Raw genomic sequence first — 20,088 nt, 5'->3', positions numbered from 1 at the left:
GGCTCAGCAGGTGGAGCGGGTTGACTCCCAGTGTGGACCACACATCAAAGTGTCCTTGAGCAAGACACTGAACCCTGAGTGGCTCCTACTGCTCTGCATTGTTGTGTGAATGAATGATGCGCCCAGTTGTGACTGTAAAGATCATAGGTTACCAATATGTAGAAAAGCACTAAATATAAAAGACCATTTACATTTAGTAAGCTGCAATATATACAGATGAGTTGAATCAGCATTATGTGATGATGTGTTAGAAAAACTCTTAAATGTGACATTTACATATATGTAAAAGTTTAACAGCATAGATTTAAATTGGCAGTAAAATCTTCATGAACATGTTCTAAATTTGTTTTAAAGCGTGTATATGTATATATATCTTTTGTATGTACGAGATTTATGACTATGGGTGTGCCCTAGACGTAAATAGACAACGAAACAAATTGCGCACTCTGGACTACATATGGTTGGAGCTTAATGAATTATTTCCTAACAAACTAGAATATGTACATAAGTCAGTGTCTGTAAACATAATTTGCTAAAACCTCGACATTTTATTGCAGGAAAAGCTGCGTGACTAAGAAAATTAATGGAACCCTATAGTGACAGATTAAACAAGCCATTTAATTCAACCCCTATTCATTGTGTTAATTGCTGTTCTGCTCTTCTCTCAAAACGTGTGTGAAAATATTTTCTGACCATGAGTAACAATTAAAAATATTAATAATGATTTAGATATCATATTAATCCACATGTAAATGTGGATTAATATGGTAAGCAGTGTTACCTGTGCCATTGACAACCATTCTGTCCAATGGCACCGAGCACTGCCGGTATCATGCTCCGCCCTCTAACCGGGAGAATGACGTCACGACCAATCAAAATCCTTCGCGCGGGATTTCAAATTTTTTCAAATTACCTTCTCCACGTCGAAGTGAAATTGTTGCGCCACACTTGTAAACAAAATAGTCCCTTTGGTGTAACCCTGTGGTAAATTTATTTCGTAGAGTCGAATAAAACTTTAAAAGCACAGAAAGCCTAAATGATATGTAGACTACTGCCCAAAACCGTCGCTAGTCAAAGTATTTTTAAAGAGTTACTGCGTGTTCGTGTAGTTCGGCGGAGTAATACCTCGGCACCTCTCTGGGACAGACGAGAGACAACAAGGGTCGACTTCAGGGTAGCTTACTTACGTTAGTTAGCAGTGGTCGGTAAGTTAGTGTGACATGCTGTTAAAGTAAAAATTATCTTCGTCACATCAAAGTTTATGTTTATGGATTGTCAAGCGTCGACGCATCTTTGAACGGATTTTTAGGTAAGACTACGGTATTCTGAACGCGCAGCTACCATTTAACGCCGTTTAGTTTTGTAATAGTGACGGTGACGACAGCTTAGGTTTAACGTTTAAACTCGGCTTTAGATGAATCCTCTCTAACAACGTACAGCGTTTTAAAGAGCAGTTTCTAGCGAGTCTCTGCCCTAAACTCTGGCAATATTACAATGAAGTCCACATTACACGTGGTATGTCAGCTGTATTTTAACTTACGAGCACCGTTCTTCTGATTTGAGTTGGTAAAATAAAACGTCGAATTACTTAAACTCTGCACAAAGTTAAGAACATAGTTTGAGCTAAACGACATTTAAATAGCTGAACGGTGCCAAACAACTAACGCCAGATACCTGAAAATGAAATGTTAAACATAGAAAACATGTTTATATAGTCGCACATGCTAATTTTTTTTCATGTCGCCGAAATGCTTCTTTCTAACGACGAAGTGCTGTGCTTTTTAAAAATTAAACGTTAAATTAAAAGCTGACCTGACGTCTAATGGACGTCGCATTTCAACTCCGCACAGTTTGACACTTGCGTGTTCCCCGATGTTCACAGGTAACACTGCAAAAATGCCTTTGCATGGGAAAATAGTGGTGATTAAGAGGAACGGAGGAGATGGGACTGAATTCCCTCTCACTGCATCATGCTTGTTTGGAAGGTGAGACCATAAAAACGCTTTTAGTGGATATCATGTGAATTTGTTGTGTATTCCAGATTTTAAGATTCAAACTTAAAATTGTCTTGTTTCATCTTTAACTGCAGTCGATTTTTAACCTGGACACAAATCGTGCACATGTCATGTTAACGTTTACAATGTGTAGCCTCATGTTGAACTGAGAGTTGATGTAGAACCTTTGAGTTTGGGGGAGGGCCTCCGTCTGCTGACGTCACCACATACGTCGGCTCACATGCTAGCATACACACGTACACTAACATGCCAGTTCATTAGGTACACACGACTATGTATTCGTGAAGATTTTGGGTTTCAGCATTTATTTAAAAAATCAGTTTATTCGTTCGTGTTTTCTATCTGGAGGATGTGGTTTGTAGTACTTCTGATTTTGATGTGTTGTGCTGACACGTGTTAATATTTTTTTCCATCCCCATTTTGTTAGTGGACTAGGTTAAGTAGCAGTAATACTGTTTTATCTGACCCAGTTTAACAGCATCACAAACGTCACCCTCCAAAATAACGCAGTTGAATTGCCTCGTTTCTGACACATTATAAGTGTCACAGAGCTAAGATTTAGTTCAGAATAGTTTTATTAGAATACGCTCATAATGAACTGGCAACTTGCATGTATGAGTTTCTGTTCATGCTGTAACTTTATTCTAAATAAATATTCTAAAATTGACTCAAAATTTTACAATTTGACACATGTGATTCATAATCTTATGAAGAACCACTAGTTCAAATTAAACATGGTGACATTACACTTGTTGACACATTTCTTTGTTTGTATTCTTACAGGATGCCTGACTGTGATATTCGCATTCAGCTTCCTCAAGTCTCCAAGGAGCATTGCAGAATTGACTTGAATGAAAATAAAGAGGTGACCACAAACTTGCCATTAAATCGCAGTGTTAATTTTTTCGACCGTATAAGTGTCATTGCTTAAATAATATCAGAATTTACCGAGGAAATCTTAACCTGGACAGATTTGACTGATACGGATTCTGCTCTATCTCCCAGGTCATTTTGACAAATTTGAGCTCGGTGAATCCAACACTTGTCAATGGAGAGGTTTTGCAACAGTCTGACCGTTTGAAACATGGAGATGTAATAACTGTTATTGACCGTTCTTTCAGGTGAGTGTTATCATTAACCACACTATTCTGATATTATTTTTACCTCATTGCTTTGTTCTTGCTTAGTTTCATTGATCACCCTGAGTGTATTTGTCCTGAATTTAATGGCACTAATTCTGTGCGAATAGGCCATGTCTGTAATTTGTGTATGTATGTGTGTGTGTGTATGTGTATATATATATATCTCAGAATTTGTAAAGTAACTAAAGCTGTGTGAAAGTGTAGATCTATGAAATGTAGGATATTTCGTCTGACATGTAGTGAAGTGGAAAGTAGCAGAGATGACATAATCCTGGATAGTAAATTTGAGTACAGCTGTTTTTAATCCTGTGCAAATGTGCCACATGAAACACAGATAAAATGGTGTAATTCTCTTTGTCAAACATGATGTCCTCAGTTAAAACTAATCCGTATAAATGGGGATTAAGAGAACAAAACTAATAACATGTATAAAATACACCCTGGAACTGCTGTTATGCTTTTAGTAAGTATTTGTTGTTACTTTTAGCAACACAAGTAAATCCTTAATAATTGATCTGATTTAAGATATCACGATGGTCAAATTTATTATATATTATATATGCAAAATTAAACTGCTTTTAAAATAAATAAAAAATGGTGAACAGTGGTATGAAAAAGGAAATTGCCACTCTTGCAATGAGGATCTTGAAGTCGGCGTCTCTTTACTCCAGCAGTGCACATAATCTCACACAACACAGAAAAATTAAACAGTATTTATACACAATAGTGGGTTATCTTGAATACACGTCATGCTACCTAAAAACAGGTTATCCCTTCTCTGGAATGAGGGCATAACTACTTTGAAATGACACCAAGTCCCCTGACTTCCTGAACTCTCCTTGAACTGATTGGTTCTCTACAGAAACAAGGCACTTATTTATGAATGAATACAACCTCTTTACTAACCCTACTATTTTTCTATCAGTATGCATTTCAAAAGTGTATGTACTCGATGCAGTGGAAAAGTTGCTATCTTCCTGCTCTGATAATTTTTTTTATTCCTGGTTACATATTGTTACTTACAATCATTTCAGGTTTGAGTACCCTCCAGCACCCACACCAAAGAAGAGGTCTTCTGTAGGAGGCAAAACAGAAAAACTCAAAGTAATTGAATTATTCCTATTTTATCACTGCTCTTCTCCAAGGTTCATACACTTCCAATGAATTAGTGTATTTTATGTACGTAACAGGAGTGTTTTATGTATCTAGGTTCTTCAACATCAGCAAGTGTGTGATACTCCCATTGTTGAAACTGGGGACAAGAGGATCTCTGAAGTATCTGCAGGTGAATTAGTATAATACATGTTTTTCTGAATCAATATTTTCTATGGCTTCCAGCAGACAGTGGCAAATGTATAACTGAGAATGAACCTGATCTGTGACTAAAGCTAATGGTAGTGTACAATTAACATGATTTATGAATATTGCACAGATGTGCATCTATTGAATGTATATTTATACAGTTTTATATATGTTAATTTAATTACTCGAATCTAATACAGCTTTATTTCAGCTTTATTTCAAGTAGCAAGTGTACTAACTTTTATCTATTTTTATAAAAGATCCTCATCTTAAAGATGGAGCTAACAGTGACAACATCCAGCGATCCCTGGAGAAAACTTTGGAGTTGGAGTCCAAGAATGATGATAGCTTGCTGCAAAGCAAGACCAACTCACCGTTCAATGATCTGTATCAAATGATCAAAAAATCTCTGGATGTCAAGACCCCATGGAAGTCTTCTTCTAGTCAGCTTCAGACACCTACCTCAAGGTTTGGTACTCCACAAGTTGGTTTAGTCAGGAAGAATGATTTAAAGCCTGTCACTTGTACAGAAGAAAAAGGCACTCCCAAGAAGGGTTATCCCAGTGTCTTTGCTGAAGTCGAGGGTAAAAATGGTGGAACCCCAGGGTCAGTGAAGAAGCAGAGAAAGTCCATCCAGGTCCCTTCTACTGAGATGGTTGCACTCAGAGCAGAAGAAGCAAGCATACCTCAAAAGAGAATCAGCGGAACACCACAGAAATTTACTGTGAGTGAGGTTATTGAGCACATTTCTGCTCAGTCACCTAAGTCACCAATGAGAAAGCGGTCAACAGAAGTCACACCAGCCAAATCTGCAATGGCTAAGGATCAAGAAGAACAAGCGATGTCTGCTCCCAAAACAGAGCAACGCCAAAGGACATCACCAAGGAATTCAGGAAAAGCTGATAAAGGTTTTACTGCTAGTTTTTCTCCAGTAATTAATAAAACACAACTATTTAACATAATAATTAATGTTAGATTGATATTAATGTATATTTCTTTTTCTTAGTGAAAGAAATATCCAAGAAACGTAAAAGCGGGGAACTTGGAACAGACCTGATTACACAACAGATGAAGAGGAAACGGGTTTCATTTGGAGGCCAGCTGAGTCCAGAGTTATTTGACAAACGACTGCCTCCTGATTCTCCATTGCGCAAGGGGGCCACCCCACGGAGAAGCTTGTCTCTCGCCCGACACAAACAGTCACTGCTTAGACGAGCATCTGTCATTGGCTTTATAAGGGTAAGACTGGGTCATTTAATTTAGTATTATAATTGCTATAATATTACAGTTTCTATTATTTAAGATATGTCTTGTTTTCATAGGAGCTTGACCAAGATATTCCTGGAAAGAAGAGGACCCCGTCCCCCAAGAAGTCATCAAGTGCTAAGGCTGCTTCTCCAAAGACTCCAACGTCAGGAAAAAAAGTAGCAAAATCTAGATCTCCATCTCCCAAAGCAGCATCACCTGCAAAGAAGTCCCCAAAATCCAAGACCCCATCTCCCAAAGCAGCAACATCACCTGCAAAGAAGTCCCCAAAATCCAAGACCCCTTCTCCCAAAGCAGCAGCATCACCTGCGAAGAAGTCCCCAAAATCCAAAACTTCAACACCAGCTAAAACTCCCTTGAGATCAGGAGCCCAGACCCCCACGGTGCAAGGGCGCTTCTCTGTGTCACGAATCAGTACACCATCTCCAACTGTAGACATCGACGCTGTCCCTGACCAGGTGCCTTCACACACCGTTACCCCTAAAATACCTATCAGGAGGAAGAGCATGAAGAGCGCCACACGGAAGACTCCGAGTATTTCCAAGAGTGCGGTAAAAGTAATGTGCAGAAGAAGTGGCATATCACGGGCCTCTATGAAGGGTACGTTAATACCTGAAATGCTGTTCAAATTATTAATGTTACCTTGTCTTTGTTGAACTTTCAGTCTAAAGCTGGTCTGCTTAGTCCAAGCATTGCCAATGTTGTCAATGGAGTGTGTGTTAAGCAGAATAAGCTATAGTGTACATTTATAGAGATTCCATGATTGGATTAATGTCTGACTATTTTTTTTTTCTCACTTGTTTCCTTCCAGTCATGAATTCCTGGGCAGAAATAGTAAAGTTTGGCCAAACTAAGACTCAAGCTGTTGCTCCTCCAGCTAAAAAAAAGGTCATCCAGAAGACCATGAAGAAGGCAGCATCCAAAACACAGGTAAAACAAGATGTAACAATTGCAAGGAGCCTTTACAGCTGAATATAATTTTTAGTCTTGTAGCAATGTGAGTCTTTTTGTTGAATTAAGTTTTTCCATCAGTGTGACTTGCCTTTATAATGACTAAACTCTTTATTTTAATGAATGTGCTACATTGTGTTTTAAATGTGCTTTGTACTACACTGTGCAATTTCTTGCAACTTTTTTTGAGATGGTTATTAACTATTGAAGACCACGTCTTTCTCACTCCCCCAGACACCTGCAAGAAAACTCAAGGGCCACATGAGCACTGGACATGCAGATTCACCTGTTACCATCGTTGTGGGTAGAGCTCACAAACAAACGGTTACACATCCAACTGGCGCTGCACCAAGGGTTGTCATGAATGCTGCACTCTACAAGAAGAACATGAAGATGGATGAGGACTTAACTGGTAACTACCCCTTTTCCATTACAACACAGGGGACCACTTGTTACATAATGTGTACTTGAGCTTTGTATGTGCTTACATTGTGTTTTCAGGCATTCCTGAAATGTTTAAAACCCCTGTAAATGAAAGAAAGAGGAGATCTTTAATCGGTCAGAGCAGTGCCACAAAGACACCAGCTGGAGCTCAGGGCACATCTGTGATCGAACCATCTGTCCTGAACACGCCCGAGGAGACAGGTAAACGTCTCGCTTAGCATGACGTGTGTATTTTGCTACATCTCTAAGAGAGTGTTAGAGTAGATGTGTTCAGTCACTGGTATAAACTGAAAAATATGACTTATTTCACAGGTGAAATGATAGTTTCTCCACTGAGTGTTGCATCTACAATCAAAGACAGAAGATACAATAGTGAGGCAGTCCAGCGCCTTCTTAATGAAAATCAAGAGTCCAGTTTTGTCGGTGACGTCTCTGCCTTAGAGAGTCATTCTGAATCTAATGAACAGCAGAGCGTGGATTTGAAGACCATCTCCGTAACAACCCCCAAACAGAAGACCCCAAGACAGAAATCTGGGCCAGTTGAAGACTTGAGAGAGAAGAGTTTGAAAACTCCTAAACAGAAAGCTGAACAACGGGAGTGCCTCACAGGAGTGAAGAGGATCATGAAAACTCCAAGACAGAAGACCGAACCTTTAGAGGACATCAGAGGCAGACTTCTCAAAACTCCCAAACAGAAAGCCGAACCACAGGAGTGCCTGTCTGGAGTGAAGAGGATCATGAAAACTCCAAGACAGAAGACCGAACCTTTAGAGGACATCAGAGGCAAACTTCTGAAAACTCCCAAACTGAAGCCTGAACCACAGGAGTGCCTGACTGGAGTGAAGAGAATGTTCAAGACTCCAAAGCAAGGGGCTGAATCCCTTGAAGACCTTCAAGGAGAACTTCAGAAAACTCCCAAAGCCACAGAAGCCAGTGATGTGAATGCAGATGCTGTTAAGGAACTCCTGGACACACCAGCACGTGTCAAAGAATCTGAAGACCTGGCTAAAGTGATCTCTCCGACAGTATGTCTTACAGATATTAAGAAAATCGGAACACCCAAGGAGAAGACTGCTCCAGTTGAAGATATGGTTGAAGTGAAGAGGCTGATGAGAACTCCAAGAGTGAAAGGACAACCTGTCGAGCAGAACTTTGGTCTTAAGAGACTCATGAAATCACCAAGAGTGAGGGGAAATGCTCCAGTGGATGACTTTGAAGGCCTTCAAGAACTCATGGAGGAGCCGTTGACTGTTGCCACAGGACAACAGGAGACGGACAAGGTAATGGGCGCACTTGCATAAACTGCTAAACAAATAGTCCAGTCAGAGTTGGTATTTGTCTTGTAAACATTTTCACATGATGGAAGACATAGATTACAAAAAGTAACATGAGTGGCTCACAAATTTTTCAAGAAACCAAAATCAGTGGTTTAATAATTTGTTTTGATTTGTCAAAAGCCACTGACTTAACTTTGTTAGATTCTTCTTAATCAAACTTTTAAATGAGATTCATGTACATACTAAAATGTTTTTATCTATTCAGCAGGATGAATTGCAAATGGATGGTGCAGCAGCTGTGGAGAAAGGTTGGTCAAGTCTAATAGGAATAATTCTTGTGCAAATGGTCTGCATGCTAATAGTCATCTTTTCAGTTGTTTTAGTTCAAATTGTTACAATATTAAAGTGATTGTTCTTAAAAGATGTTTGAGGGCAGGCTGAAAGAACCAAGGCACATAAATGACATGTAGGCTGTTCAGGTTCTCTACACTACTTAATTTCACCTGGCATGAATCCACAAACATAACTTCAAAGCATTTAAAATGGAATCTGAAACATTTTGCAAATATTTAAATGTCTAAAACGAGCCCTAACTGGTTTCCTTTTCTCATTTTAGAAACCAGTGAAGTTGTCATTAATGACCACTTGGAGGTGCCAAGTAAACAAGATAATAATGCAACATCACAAGCCACGGAAGCGGTTTCTACCCAAGAGAAGAAATCCGTTCGAGGCAGAAGAGCAAAAGCAACTCAGGATAAAGAAGAGGCACCGGAACCCTCTCAAAATACCGTCCTCTCTGTGCCAGTCAGAGGAAGAAGGGGAAAGAAAACTGAAGCTACAGCTCTACCTGCTGTTAAACAAACAACAAGAGGCAGAAATGCGAAGAGCGCTGAAAGTGTGGATGTGGAGATCGCTGTGGAAGAAAGTCCTGCTCAGCCGTCCAAAGTTGCTCCTAAACTGAAAAGAGGAAGAAATGCTAAAAAAGCCACTGATCAGGAGGTTGCCATCGAAACTGACATGGCTGTGGAACTTCAGAGTGACCAGATCCCTCCAGTTGATGTCGACCAAAAAGAAAATGACAGTGCAGCACCCAAAGAGAAGGCTGTGCTGAAGCCCAAGCGTGGTAGAACACCCAAACCTAAACAAACTGCATCAGAGGAGCAAGAAATTCCCCAAACTGATGTAACAAAAGGTGTGTAATTTTTTTTTTTTTTCTCCCCGTGTTGGTTTGAATAGAAGCCACTTAAATATTTAGACTGCATGTAGTTGGGTCAAAAGCTGCTATTATAACATAATTGATGATGAAAGTGCCGTACTATAACAGTTCTCTCTTTGTTCTTGTAAATTTGTGACAAATGTACAGTATTTACTGACCAGTTATTTCACAGATGATAAAGTAACCTTTCTTCTTCATCTCTTTCATTTTAAAAGCAGATGAGCAGGTGTTGCCAAGTGAAACTGATGTACCTGATGCCATGGAAACAGTTGTCCAGGCTCATGAAACTGAGCGTACACCAGTTGTGGAGACGGTTGAGAAGAAATCTGTTAGAGGCCAAAGAGCTAAACGGGTGGAATCTAAAGACGCTGAGGATAAACAGGAGGCTGCAGAACACTCTGAAGAACCTGCCATCCCTGCACCAGCAAGAGGAAGAAGGGGGAAGAAAGTGGAAGCCTCTGCACCTCCAGCTGTTAAACGGACAAGAACCAGGAACGCAAAGTCTCAAGAAAGCTCCTCTGACACACCTGCTGTTGAAACCCAACCGATGACCGAGATCTCCTCCGAAGCTGTGAGTGCACAGACATCTCTGATAAAGAGTCAAGTCGACGCTGATTCTGTCCCCCCAACAGAAGAGGCTGTCGTGAAACCACTTAGAGGGAGGAAAACTAAGCAAACACTTGTTGAACCAGTGCAACCAGAGGCAGAAGAAAATGATGCAGTGAGTGAGGAACATCTTGTGGAAAGTTCTCATCCTCAGCAGCCCACTCCAGGAAAACCCAGAAGCGGCAGAAAGACGAGTCCTGATCCTGTGGAACAAAATGTGACCGCAGAAGATGTAGTTGAGGAGACCAAGAAGCAGTCTCGGGCTCCAGTTAGGGCACGAAGAGGAAAAAATGCCAGACAAGAAGAAGAAAAGATGGATGACGATAAGAAGACTACTGAATCCCAGCAGCCTGTTAAAACATCAAGGAGAACAAGAAAACCTGAGCAAGACCGCGTTGAACCAGTTGAAGAAGTCCCTGCCATTGAAGTGGTAGTTCCAGAGGTGGCAGAAGCACTTGCTGAACCAGTGATGAGTGAAGAGGCTACTGTGGCTCTGAAGCCTAGGAGAGGACGAAAGGCAAAAGTAGACACTGAGAGTGTAACTCTTGTTGAATCCACTGAGGTCCAAGACAACCCCACTCAGGCCAGCTCCACTGACAAACCCAAACGGGTTAGGAGAGGAAAGCAAGTTGCAGAAATGCCTGAAAATGAAGTGGAGACCGAAGAGAAACAAAATGAAGAGTCTGCCGCTCCCACCCCTAAGTCTAGCAAGGCAAGGAGGGGGAAAGCTGAGGCTTCACAAGCCGTTCCAGCCAAGAGAGCACGTCGAGGTGCAGCTCTTCCTGTTGAGGAGACCAGTACAGAATCCACAGTCCCAGTATCAGAGCCTGTTTCTGCTCCAGCTGAACCAGCAAAAAGAGGGAGACGGGCAGCTGCAAAGCCCAAACCAGGTGAGGCCACGGTGACCAGTGATGAGACAAATCCCTCTGAAGAGTCCAGCACTGCTGTTGTCGAAGATACAAAAATGTCCAAAAAATCTGTCAAGTGGAAGCTGGACATGGATGTCGTTGAGATTCCAAAAGTGACACCTGTCAAGACGGTTCGTGGTAGGAAGTCGAAACTTGAGGACCAAGCTGGTGCTGAAAGCAAAAAAGTGTTGAAGGGTGCTCACAAACCTGAAGAGGAGGATCTCTCAGATGAAGTTGTCGAAGCTCAGCCTGTCAAAAGAGCCAGGAGAGGAGCAAAGGCTGATGTGAACACAGCATCCACAAGCAAGGTGGTCCTTCAGAAAGAGGCTGAAGCTGAAACGCAGCCAAAAACCAGACGAGGCAGATCAGCAAAGAAATAAAAGCTGTTGTATAAATTCTTATTCAGTTATGTTCTGTCCTTTTAAACTTGTTTTTTGTACTTTGTCATTTTTTAGATTGTGGCCATTGTCTTAACAAGTTTTATAGACTGAAAATTAAGCACTGTTATTTTTTTCTTTTTACCCCAGTACAGCAGGGAATCTTATTTTAATCTTTAATGTTGTGACAAGTTGTATGTTATTCACAAATTCTGCATATTTTTATGGCGAGGAAAAAAAATGATTAAATTTTTTACTTTTGTGGAAAGATTGCTGTGATTTTTTTCTTTCTTTTTTTCTTAATGTCTTAAATGTGAGATTAATATTAACACTATTACTGTAATGAGTTTAACAAACCTAGAGATGCTCTTAGTGAGAGTAACTGGGTCACTTTCATAGCACTTGCTGGAGTATATAAAATAGCCACCTTATAAAAATGGACAAGTGAGCTGGTTAATGGATTAGGATGGGTCATGGTTTTGACCATCTTCCTGGTATGCAGGTTTGGTTCTACTATATTCCACTTTATTGATTAAAAGGATTCTTATCGTCCATGACTGACTGCAAAAGAAGTATTATCAGTCAGCCCAAAAGTCTGCAAATTCAAACCATATCATTTCATTCATTCATTTTTCAGTAACTATTCTGGATTTTTTTTTAAAAAGGCTATCACCTATCAGCAGTTTAATGCCGAATAGGTGGGATATGTAGTCAAATAAACTTTAAAAATTAATAAACGACAAGAAAGGCCTGCAATATAAAATAATTTTAACGAATCATTAACTTGGTCCAGCTAATGAAAACCAAACAGGAACCTTGTGATAAGAGGAGGAGAACCACCCGGACGGTCTTCGGAGACGGACTGGAAACCAACGCAGAGCCGACGCTGGAGGGAGATTTGAGAGGCGCATGGGGGACGGTCCACCTGAAATCTGACCAACTTCTTGATTTATTTCTGCTTTAGCGATTCAGTTTCGCCACCATGTCAACAGACGGCGACGTAAAATCGACACCGCGAGGGTTTCACTGCACCCTGTGCAATGTCCATTTACCCAACAGTAAGTGAAGTTAGCTAACTTAGCAACATGCAGTGGAGTCTAGTGGAGTGGAGGTGACTGCGTTGAACTTACTCTGAGCAGGTGGATAACAGCGTTAACTAAGCAGAAGAATCAGTTAGATACAGAGCTGCTTTCACTTTCTAATGCTACAATCTAAACTAGCCGCTGTTCTGTAACTTCGGTGTCTTATAGTAGGCTGCTAATTATACACAGAGCCAATGTATTTAATAGCATCGTAGTTTCTTTTACACATAAAGCATTCAACGACAGTTTTTGACCTGTGCGTGTGTTAATAATCGAGTATCTCTTATCATCTTGCAGTGCCCAGCCTGGATCAGCATGTGAAAGGACGGAAGCACCAGACCCTGAGCACTGTGCGCGCTACCAGGAAGACCCAGGAGGAGCACAGTGTGTTCGTCAGTGGCATCAAGCCCGAAGTATCTCAGACAGACATATCCGAGTACTTCCAGAAGTTTGGGACAGTCAGAGATGTTATCATGGACAAAGATAAGGTCAGACCGCTTATTATCGAATGACGTGCAGTGATTCAATCAAAACAATAATAATGGCAGTAAGTGATGTGGGAGCATGTGGGCCTTGACTGATCTGACAGTGTGATGTGTGGCTCGGCGCTTACAGGGAGTGTATGCCATCGTGCAGTTCAGCGACACAGAGAGCACGCAGGCTACTCTGTCCTGCGTCGAGCACCAGCTGAAAGGCCTGAAGCTGCGAGTCAAACCTCGTGAAAAGAAGGAGTTCAAGTTGATTCCCAAGAACAAGAATGACTCCCACGACCTCCAGAAATTCCTCGACCGTCTCAAACCTCAGCTGTGTGACCTGGTGTCTGTAAGCATCCTCTGATAAATATAAAACCTGGCCTAACGGTAGTGGACCTGTGTGTCTGTAAAGATGGCCAATACGCGCAGTATCATAGACAACCTTTAAAATGTGTCCGTGTTTATATCTGTAAAGTTGTCTTATGTTAACTATACATTATAATAGTTTAATTCGTAATACATGTGTATTACATGTGTATTATGTGTATTATGACTTGTTTCTTACATTCTTGTAGAATAGAACATTGTGGAACACTGCTGATTCATATGCACGGACAAATATCTAACAAGTGCTGAGTCTGTGTCTGAACCCTGTATTTAATTATTCCGTAAGCACAGACAATCGTGTTATGACGGATGTTTATCATGAATGTGTCTTGTGAACAAAGCCACCGTGTTGTTCCCCTGCAGGTGGATGCACAGATGCAGTACGTAGTGGAGCGATTTGAGCTGAGAGAAAATGAAAAGAAGGCCAGAGGCTTGCTGGTTCAGCTCCTGCAAGAGGTTTTTGTAGAGTTTTTTCCAGGTAAGTGCACAAAGTCGCAGGACTTACGTAATGATAACGGCGCGAAGGATCAACTCACGTTTGACAGTGCGTTTTGTCGGGTTGCAGACAGCCAGATTTTAGCATTTGGATCATCGGTCAACACCTTTGGGATCCACTCCTGTGACATAGACCTGTTCCTAGATCTGGAAAACACCAAAGTGTTCCAAGCCCGTGCCAAGTCCACCACGGAGCAGGTCTGACACTTTTACATATTTGGGAATTAATGGCTGTCATGTTTCATTTTATTTTCCCTCATGTAGAATGGTTTTGCATTCAAACGTTTTGTGCCAACAATGTTCTGTAACGTCAGCCCTCTTTCCCCAGGCAGGTGAAGGCATGTCAGATGACGGCCGCTCCGAGGACTCCATCCTCTCTGACATCGACCTGTCCACGGCCTCTCCAGCTGAGATCCTGGAACTCGTGGCGACCATCATGAAACGCTGTGTGCCCAGTGTGCACAAGGTCCACGTGGTCAGCAGTGCCCGTCTCCCGGTGGTCAAGTTCCACCACCGCGAGCTCAACCTGCAGGGGGACATCACTATTAACAACAGGTCGGTGAACGATTTCCTGCTCAAATTCTCATCAGAAGTCTTCAGAGATGATGAGAAACGTTAAATCCAAACTGTTTTTGTGGTTTTTGCATTCCTACCTAGACTAGCAGTGAGGAACACCCGCTTCCTCCAGCTGTGTTCAGGGATGGAGGAGCGGCTCAGGCCTCTGGTTTACACCGTCCGCTACTGGGCCAAGCAGAAGCAGCTTGCAGGTACCACCGACAAAAGAAACACGTTTTCCCTGGTCATCGGCCATTTTATATTTTTCGGTCAACAGATGTCAGTAGAACGTCACTTAACTCTTACAGTCACACTCTGATATACACCAATCAGGCATAACATTATGACCACTGAGAGGTGAAAGTACATAACATTGACCAACTTGTGACAATACAGTGATCTACTGGGAAACTTTCAACCTGATATTCATTCATGTGTTTGTTACTTAGACATGTAGCACCCACCTAGACCAGATCAGACACCCCCACCCCATAGCAATGACACTCCGTGATTGCAGCAGCCATCCCCAGCAGGATGCAGCCTGACACAGACACACACACTTAAAAATGGTGAAAAACAGCACAATGTGTTGCCCTGGCCTCCAAATTCACTAGATCCCAAACCGACCATCCCACAGGACCCAAAGGCCCCCACTAACATTCGGTTGCCAGACACCACAGGACAGGACAGGATGAGTCACAGCTGTTGTAGAGGCACAACATAAGAAAGGCAGTCATAATGTTATGCCTGATCGGTGTCACCTTGTCATGGAAGCTGCGGTAAAAATAGAGATGGGCCAAACGGCGCTCCTTTGTGCGCGGAGGCCGAGTCTCCCGACACCGAAAGAAATCTAAGAGCGTTCCTCATTGAAGAGCGCATTAATTACCTTCACTCCTGGGCCGTGTCTCACTCATTCCCTTTGAACCGTAGCCTTCACGCTGCCAGTGAGGCTTTCATCAGGCACTTGTGCAGAGTGATTAGCAAGGCGTGATGGGATCAGCGACAAGTAAGCTTGTAATCCACAGACGAGATCTGAGAGCGATCGCTTGGATCAATGTTGCTGCATGGCCAGACACAAATGTTGTTTCAGAAATGATTGTATTTAGAATTAAAAAAAAGTGACAGGACAGTATATGAATCTAAACGTGCAGTTTGCATCAGTGGATTGATTACGTTGACTTTACAGCCATTAAGTGTGTTCATCCGAGCTGCTAGCAAACCCAACAAAGCTTAAAGCTGTTTATAATGCTGTTGAGATCCTTTATGTGACTATGTCCTTCTTGTAATAATCAATTCCTGTCAACAGCACTAACACACTGACGTTGTGACCTAGGTAACCCCAGTGGTGCTGGTCCCCTCCTCAACAACTACGCTCTCACACTGCTGGTCATCTTCTTCATGCAAAACTGTGACCCTCCGGTCGTCCCCACCGTGGACCAGCTCAAAGACATGGCCTGTGAGTGCTGCATTCCTGTTCCTAGTGTATTCACACTCACCAAAATCGCCAACCGCTCTTAGCTTATCGTGAATCGATTGTTCCAACCTGATGGATCTGTACATGAGGAGAGGTGCATCCGTGAATTTTGATCATTCAGTGTAATCCGTGCAGCTGGAATTGCCATATAGGTCTGGGTTCTTCACTCTGTGTGGGCAGATTTCAATCAAGAGTGAGGTGCGAAAAAGCTTTTGACACTACAGAGGTTCAGGTCCTGCCGTCACAAATCAGCAGGCGAAGAGATTGCAAGTTTAGCGGCGTCACTACATGCACGATGACAGTTGTACTGGAAGGTTTTATTAGATTTCCAGTCATATTTTGTGAAGTGTTTGGAAGCTCATTAGCTGTTACTTATACGGTGAACTAATGAACCATCTATCATATTTAAAGTCAGTATTAGTTTAGGATTTCCATTTGTATCTGGCTGGTGTGTAATTGTGAAACTGGATGGAGTTAAAGTGCACATAGCATATTAGCAGATAGTCCAACAATTTTAGATGACGGCTTAAAACGACTTTGCTGTTTCTGTTTAATATGTCTTCTCTGACATACTCTTTGTTACCCTCTGTGCAGGTGAGGAGGAGGAGTGTGTGATTGAGGGGTGGAACTGCACCTTCCCCAGTCAGCCTATAGCTGTGCCCCCCAGCAAGAACACACAGGACCTCTGTAAGTTAGATTTATAAAAAAGAAAGATTTTCAGTCATTAGCAGCCGATATTCCACCTAAATAGTTTGATCACAACGGCTACAGCGGTTGGTGAGTTGATAATGTAGCCCCCAGAGAAAGTAGCACAGACTGGCTCCTTAAACGTTGTTCATGCCACCGTCAGCAGCCGGACGTCATATACCGACCACAGCTAGTCACCCCGTAAAGCTGCCTGCTCCAGCTCGTTCGTTTCATACGACAACAAAACTCACTTCTCTGCTCTGGCTCACAAGTCTGTCTCACCATGCGAAAAAGTAGCTTTCAAGCAAATTTATCTTGTCATATTGTAGAAAGAAGATGACCGTTTTTTCATTTCATCTATTAATAATACTCTTCTCGTTCTTTCAATCGGCACACTGGAATTTGAAAAAGTACATAGTTTATTCATTGCTCGTATTGTCCTACTGGAATTGATTTTGTGTGAATGTGAATGAGTCGAAATAAGGATTTTTTTGAAGCGGTCTCAGGCTGTGTTCAGTGAATTGTATGGGCTAATAGCGCTTCATGTGCTTACCCATTATCAGTAGGCTGCGAAAATGCTAGGCTGAGCACCTCTAGCTAATGGCTAGTTTGGTAACACTGGTTTCCAGTGAATTTGCAAGTTGAAAGCTCTTTGTCCGTGTGCAAATAAACCTTTAAAACAAACGATTAGATTGCCATCAACGTTTTAGGCCGTGAGAAACCTTCTGCAGATAAACGAAGCCGTGCATTTTTAATCACAATCCTCAGACTCCGTTTAAGTTAAATCGTACGCAATCACACAACAATAGTAGAACATACTATGCAACTTCATCCGTAATCAGATCCACACTGAATAAATCTGAACTTGTGTGATGGATGGATTCATAGAACTCGTTATGAGAAGAGGCTTTATTAAAAGGGTAAAAAGTGAATATTCATCATGTAGAGGTAAATTAAGCAAGAGATTAATCAACTTCTCAGAAGAAGAAGAAGACGGGACTCTTCGATTAAACTTAATTTCAAGTCTTATGCGTAGAATGCAGAAATGACCCCTCCTACATCGTACCGTGTGTGCAGCATGTTTGCACTCGATAAACACATCTACTGTCATTAAACACGATGCCAAGGCTCTGCTCTTTCTGCTTAGTTAGTTGATGCTATAGAAACAGGATGTGACATAATGGCGACTACCAGTTGCCATGCCAACCGCTCCATCGTGTGCGACCGTGACAGTTGTAAAAAAACAAAAAACATTTTAAAAAAACAAGCACTGTGTATACTATATTAATAATAGATGTTTCTTGTAACTGGTGGAGGTAGAGCATTGTGTGGTTTTAGTAAAACAACAAACAAAACCGTGAGTCTGGGTGGCAGTGTGGTGAGGTCGTGGAGATGGCGGCTCCGCGTGGCTCCACTCTGGGACCGTACTGATCAGACTCTGACTCTAAAGTCACAAATTACGCTGAAAATAGCATCAGTTTGGCCAATGCAAGGAAGTGGAAAGACGTTGTCCATATTTATGCAGTCTGTGGTTTGGAGAACTATGGTAGGTCATTTATACTTAACAAATTAGACACATGGCCAGTTTGTGTGGGGGTCAAGATTTCTAGAGTTGTTTCACATTACTAGAGGTCCCTAGGGCTCTTAATGAAATCCAACATCACCATGTGAGAACCTGAATGTCACCCTAACATGTTTTCTCCGTCCAGGCACCCTGCTCGCTGGCTTCTTCTCCTTCTATGCTAAGTTTGATTTTGCCGGTAGCGTCATATCCCTGAGAGAGGGGCGTGCACTTCCGATCACAGATTTCCTCACTCCGAGCAAAGAGGACGAGGCCATGCAAGACGCGCAACCCACCAAGGCCCACCTCCAGCGGCCCAAGCTGGGCCCCCTGAATCTCTTGGACCCTTTTGAGCTCTCTCACAATGTGGCTGGGAACCTGAACGAACGCTCTCAGCGCAGCTTCCAGAAAGAGTGCCAGGAGGCTGAGAAGTACTGCCGCAGCCTGCAGTACCAGCGCAAATCCACCAAGGGAAAGTCGTGGGGGCTGGTGCGGCTTTTCACGCCGCACGGGGAAGTCCACCACGCGAAGACGGAGCAGCTGGAAATCAGCATCCCCTTCAAGTTGGCGTCGCTCCCAGACGTTCTGCGTAAGGAGCTGCGCGGGGCTGGAGACGGTTTCAGGGCGCTGTGGTTCCAGAGGGTGTGCTCCGCTGCGGAGGGAGTGTTGAAAACCGTCCTCAAGTGTAACCTCTCTCCCTCTGCGAACGCCGCGTTTGGCGACGATTCACCCGCCGCCCCCGAGGAAATGGAAGCTTCGCTCGGGTCGTCGATAAACGACAGCTTCGACAGCGTGGGATCCCAGAGCGAAACCAGCCCCGCGGCCTCGGCGCCCGTCGGTGCCAAGAGGCCGCTATCTTCTGGCAGCGACGCCTCTGAGTCGCCTCAGGGCAAAAAGCCAAGGCTGGCACGAAGGGCCAGGCCCGAACTCCCCCACTGGGTCTGTGTGCAGAATCACATGGTGTGGGCTGGCAGGAGAAAAGTGAGGAGGGAGCTGATCAAAGACACGGACTCGAGGCCAGAGGGCAGCTGCGTGGAGCTGGAGTCCCAGGTCACCGCTCACATCAGTGAAAAGGAGCCAGCGCTCAAGGACTCCCTGGAGTTCAAGGTTCAACCGCAGATGGTGGGCGGGACAGAAAGCACCAAGGCAGTGTTCAGAATGGAGCCAACCACCGACAAGACAGGAGTTTTTCACGACTTCTTCCATTTCCTGGAAGCTTTCTTACCCAAGATGGTAGAAACGTTTCTAGAGAAAGAAGTAGGCAGCACTTAAAATGGGCTTTATTCTGGGGTTTTCTTCATTTCTGGAGTATTTCTGTTTGTGGCTTTTGTACATACAGTCTTTGTCAGAATGTCAATGTTTTGTTGTTGTTTTCATTTTTACACTATATTTGTTTCCTGTTCATGAATCTATCAAAAGAAGATGTTCTGATTAAGCCTGCTTTAAGTTTGACTCTTGGTTTTAGTAGATTTTTGTTTAAAGTGTTGCTCTTACATGACTTGGAAGTTGAATCTTCATTTCTGCAGACATTATCTGAGACCACAAATGAATAAAAGTCTGTGAAACACTTCCTGATTCCACATGGAGCAGTTTTGTTTGTAGTGGTAGTATGATACACACTCACTATTTAGGTTCAGCTCTCAGAAAGAGGCAGAGCTTTCGTTCAGTCGGGCCTTAGCGGGTATCGCTGAGACAGATGAGAGTAATTACTCAGGCGGACAGACTGCTTTATTACAGCAGGACGAGCTGAAGCTGAGGGATGCACACAGCTCCCATGTGCTGATTAACATCATTCATCTCACTTTTAAAGGGAAATGGCCGTCTGGTTAGCTCGAGCTACTGTACGGAGGTAGCTAGGGTGATGAAGAGC

At 42.7% G+C, this 20,088-nt stretch overlaps 2 protein-coding genes across 4 annotated transcripts; both read left to right on the top strand.

The window, feature by feature from the left end:
* The first annotated feature begins 1,148 nt into the window (after positions 1–1,148).
* mki67 (marker of proliferation Ki-67) lies at positions 1,149–11,772 on the top strand. 3 transcript variants are annotated; one of them, XM_047608669.1, is made up of 16 exons: positions 1,149–1,309; positions 1,883–1,985; positions 2,799–2,880; positions 3,021–3,136; positions 4,192–4,261; positions 4,367–4,442; positions 4,720–5,367; positions 5,466–5,698; positions 5,782–6,325; positions 6,537–6,655; positions 6,911–7,088; positions 7,178–7,321; positions 7,433–8,400; positions 8,666–8,705; positions 9,014–9,589; positions 9,829–11,772. In XM_047608669.1, exons 2-16 carry the CDS (start codon positions 1,897–1,899, stop codon positions 11,505–11,507), a joined length of 5,562 nt encoding a protein of 1,853 aa, XP_047464625.1. In that variant the 5' UTR covers positions 1,149–1,309; positions 1,883–1,896; the 3' UTR covers positions 11,508–11,772. The 3 variants fall into 3 exon arrangements, with proteins under 3 accessions (XP_047464625.1, XP_047464624.1, XP_047464623.1); XM_047608668.1 differs by having other exon boundaries at positions 8,663–8,705; positions 9,832–11,772; XM_047608667.1 differs by having other exon boundaries at positions 8,663–8,705.
* A 418-nt stretch (positions 11,773–12,190) lies between these two features.
* tut1 (terminal uridylyl transferase 1, U6 snRNA-specific) lies at positions 12,191–19,787 on the top strand. Its single transcript, XM_047608670.1, has 10 exons — positions 12,191–12,562; positions 12,884–13,074; positions 13,202–13,408; positions 13,810–13,924; positions 14,012–14,139; positions 14,270–14,496; positions 14,599–14,708; positions 15,830–15,952; positions 16,565–16,657; positions 18,367–19,787. Exons 1-10 carry the CDS (start codon positions 12,487–12,489, stop codon positions 19,488–19,490), a joined length of 2,394 nt encoding a protein of 797 aa, XP_047464626.1. The 5' UTR covers positions 12,191–12,486; the 3' UTR covers positions 19,491–19,787.
* The last annotated feature ends 301 nt before the right edge of the window (positions 19,788–20,088 follow it).

The sequence above is a fragment of the Mugil cephalus genome, chromosome 16 (assembly GCF_022458985.1).
Source record: "Mugil cephalus isolate CIBA_MC_2020 chromosome 16, CIBA_Mcephalus_1.1, whole genome shotgun sequence".
In the NCBI taxonomy this organism is placed as follows: domain Eukaryota; kingdom Metazoa; phylum Chordata; class Actinopteri; order Mugiliformes; family Mugilidae; genus Mugil; species Mugil cephalus.
Note: the sequence above shows the minus strand (reverse complement) of the source record. Positions and strands in the feature narration are given on the sequence as shown.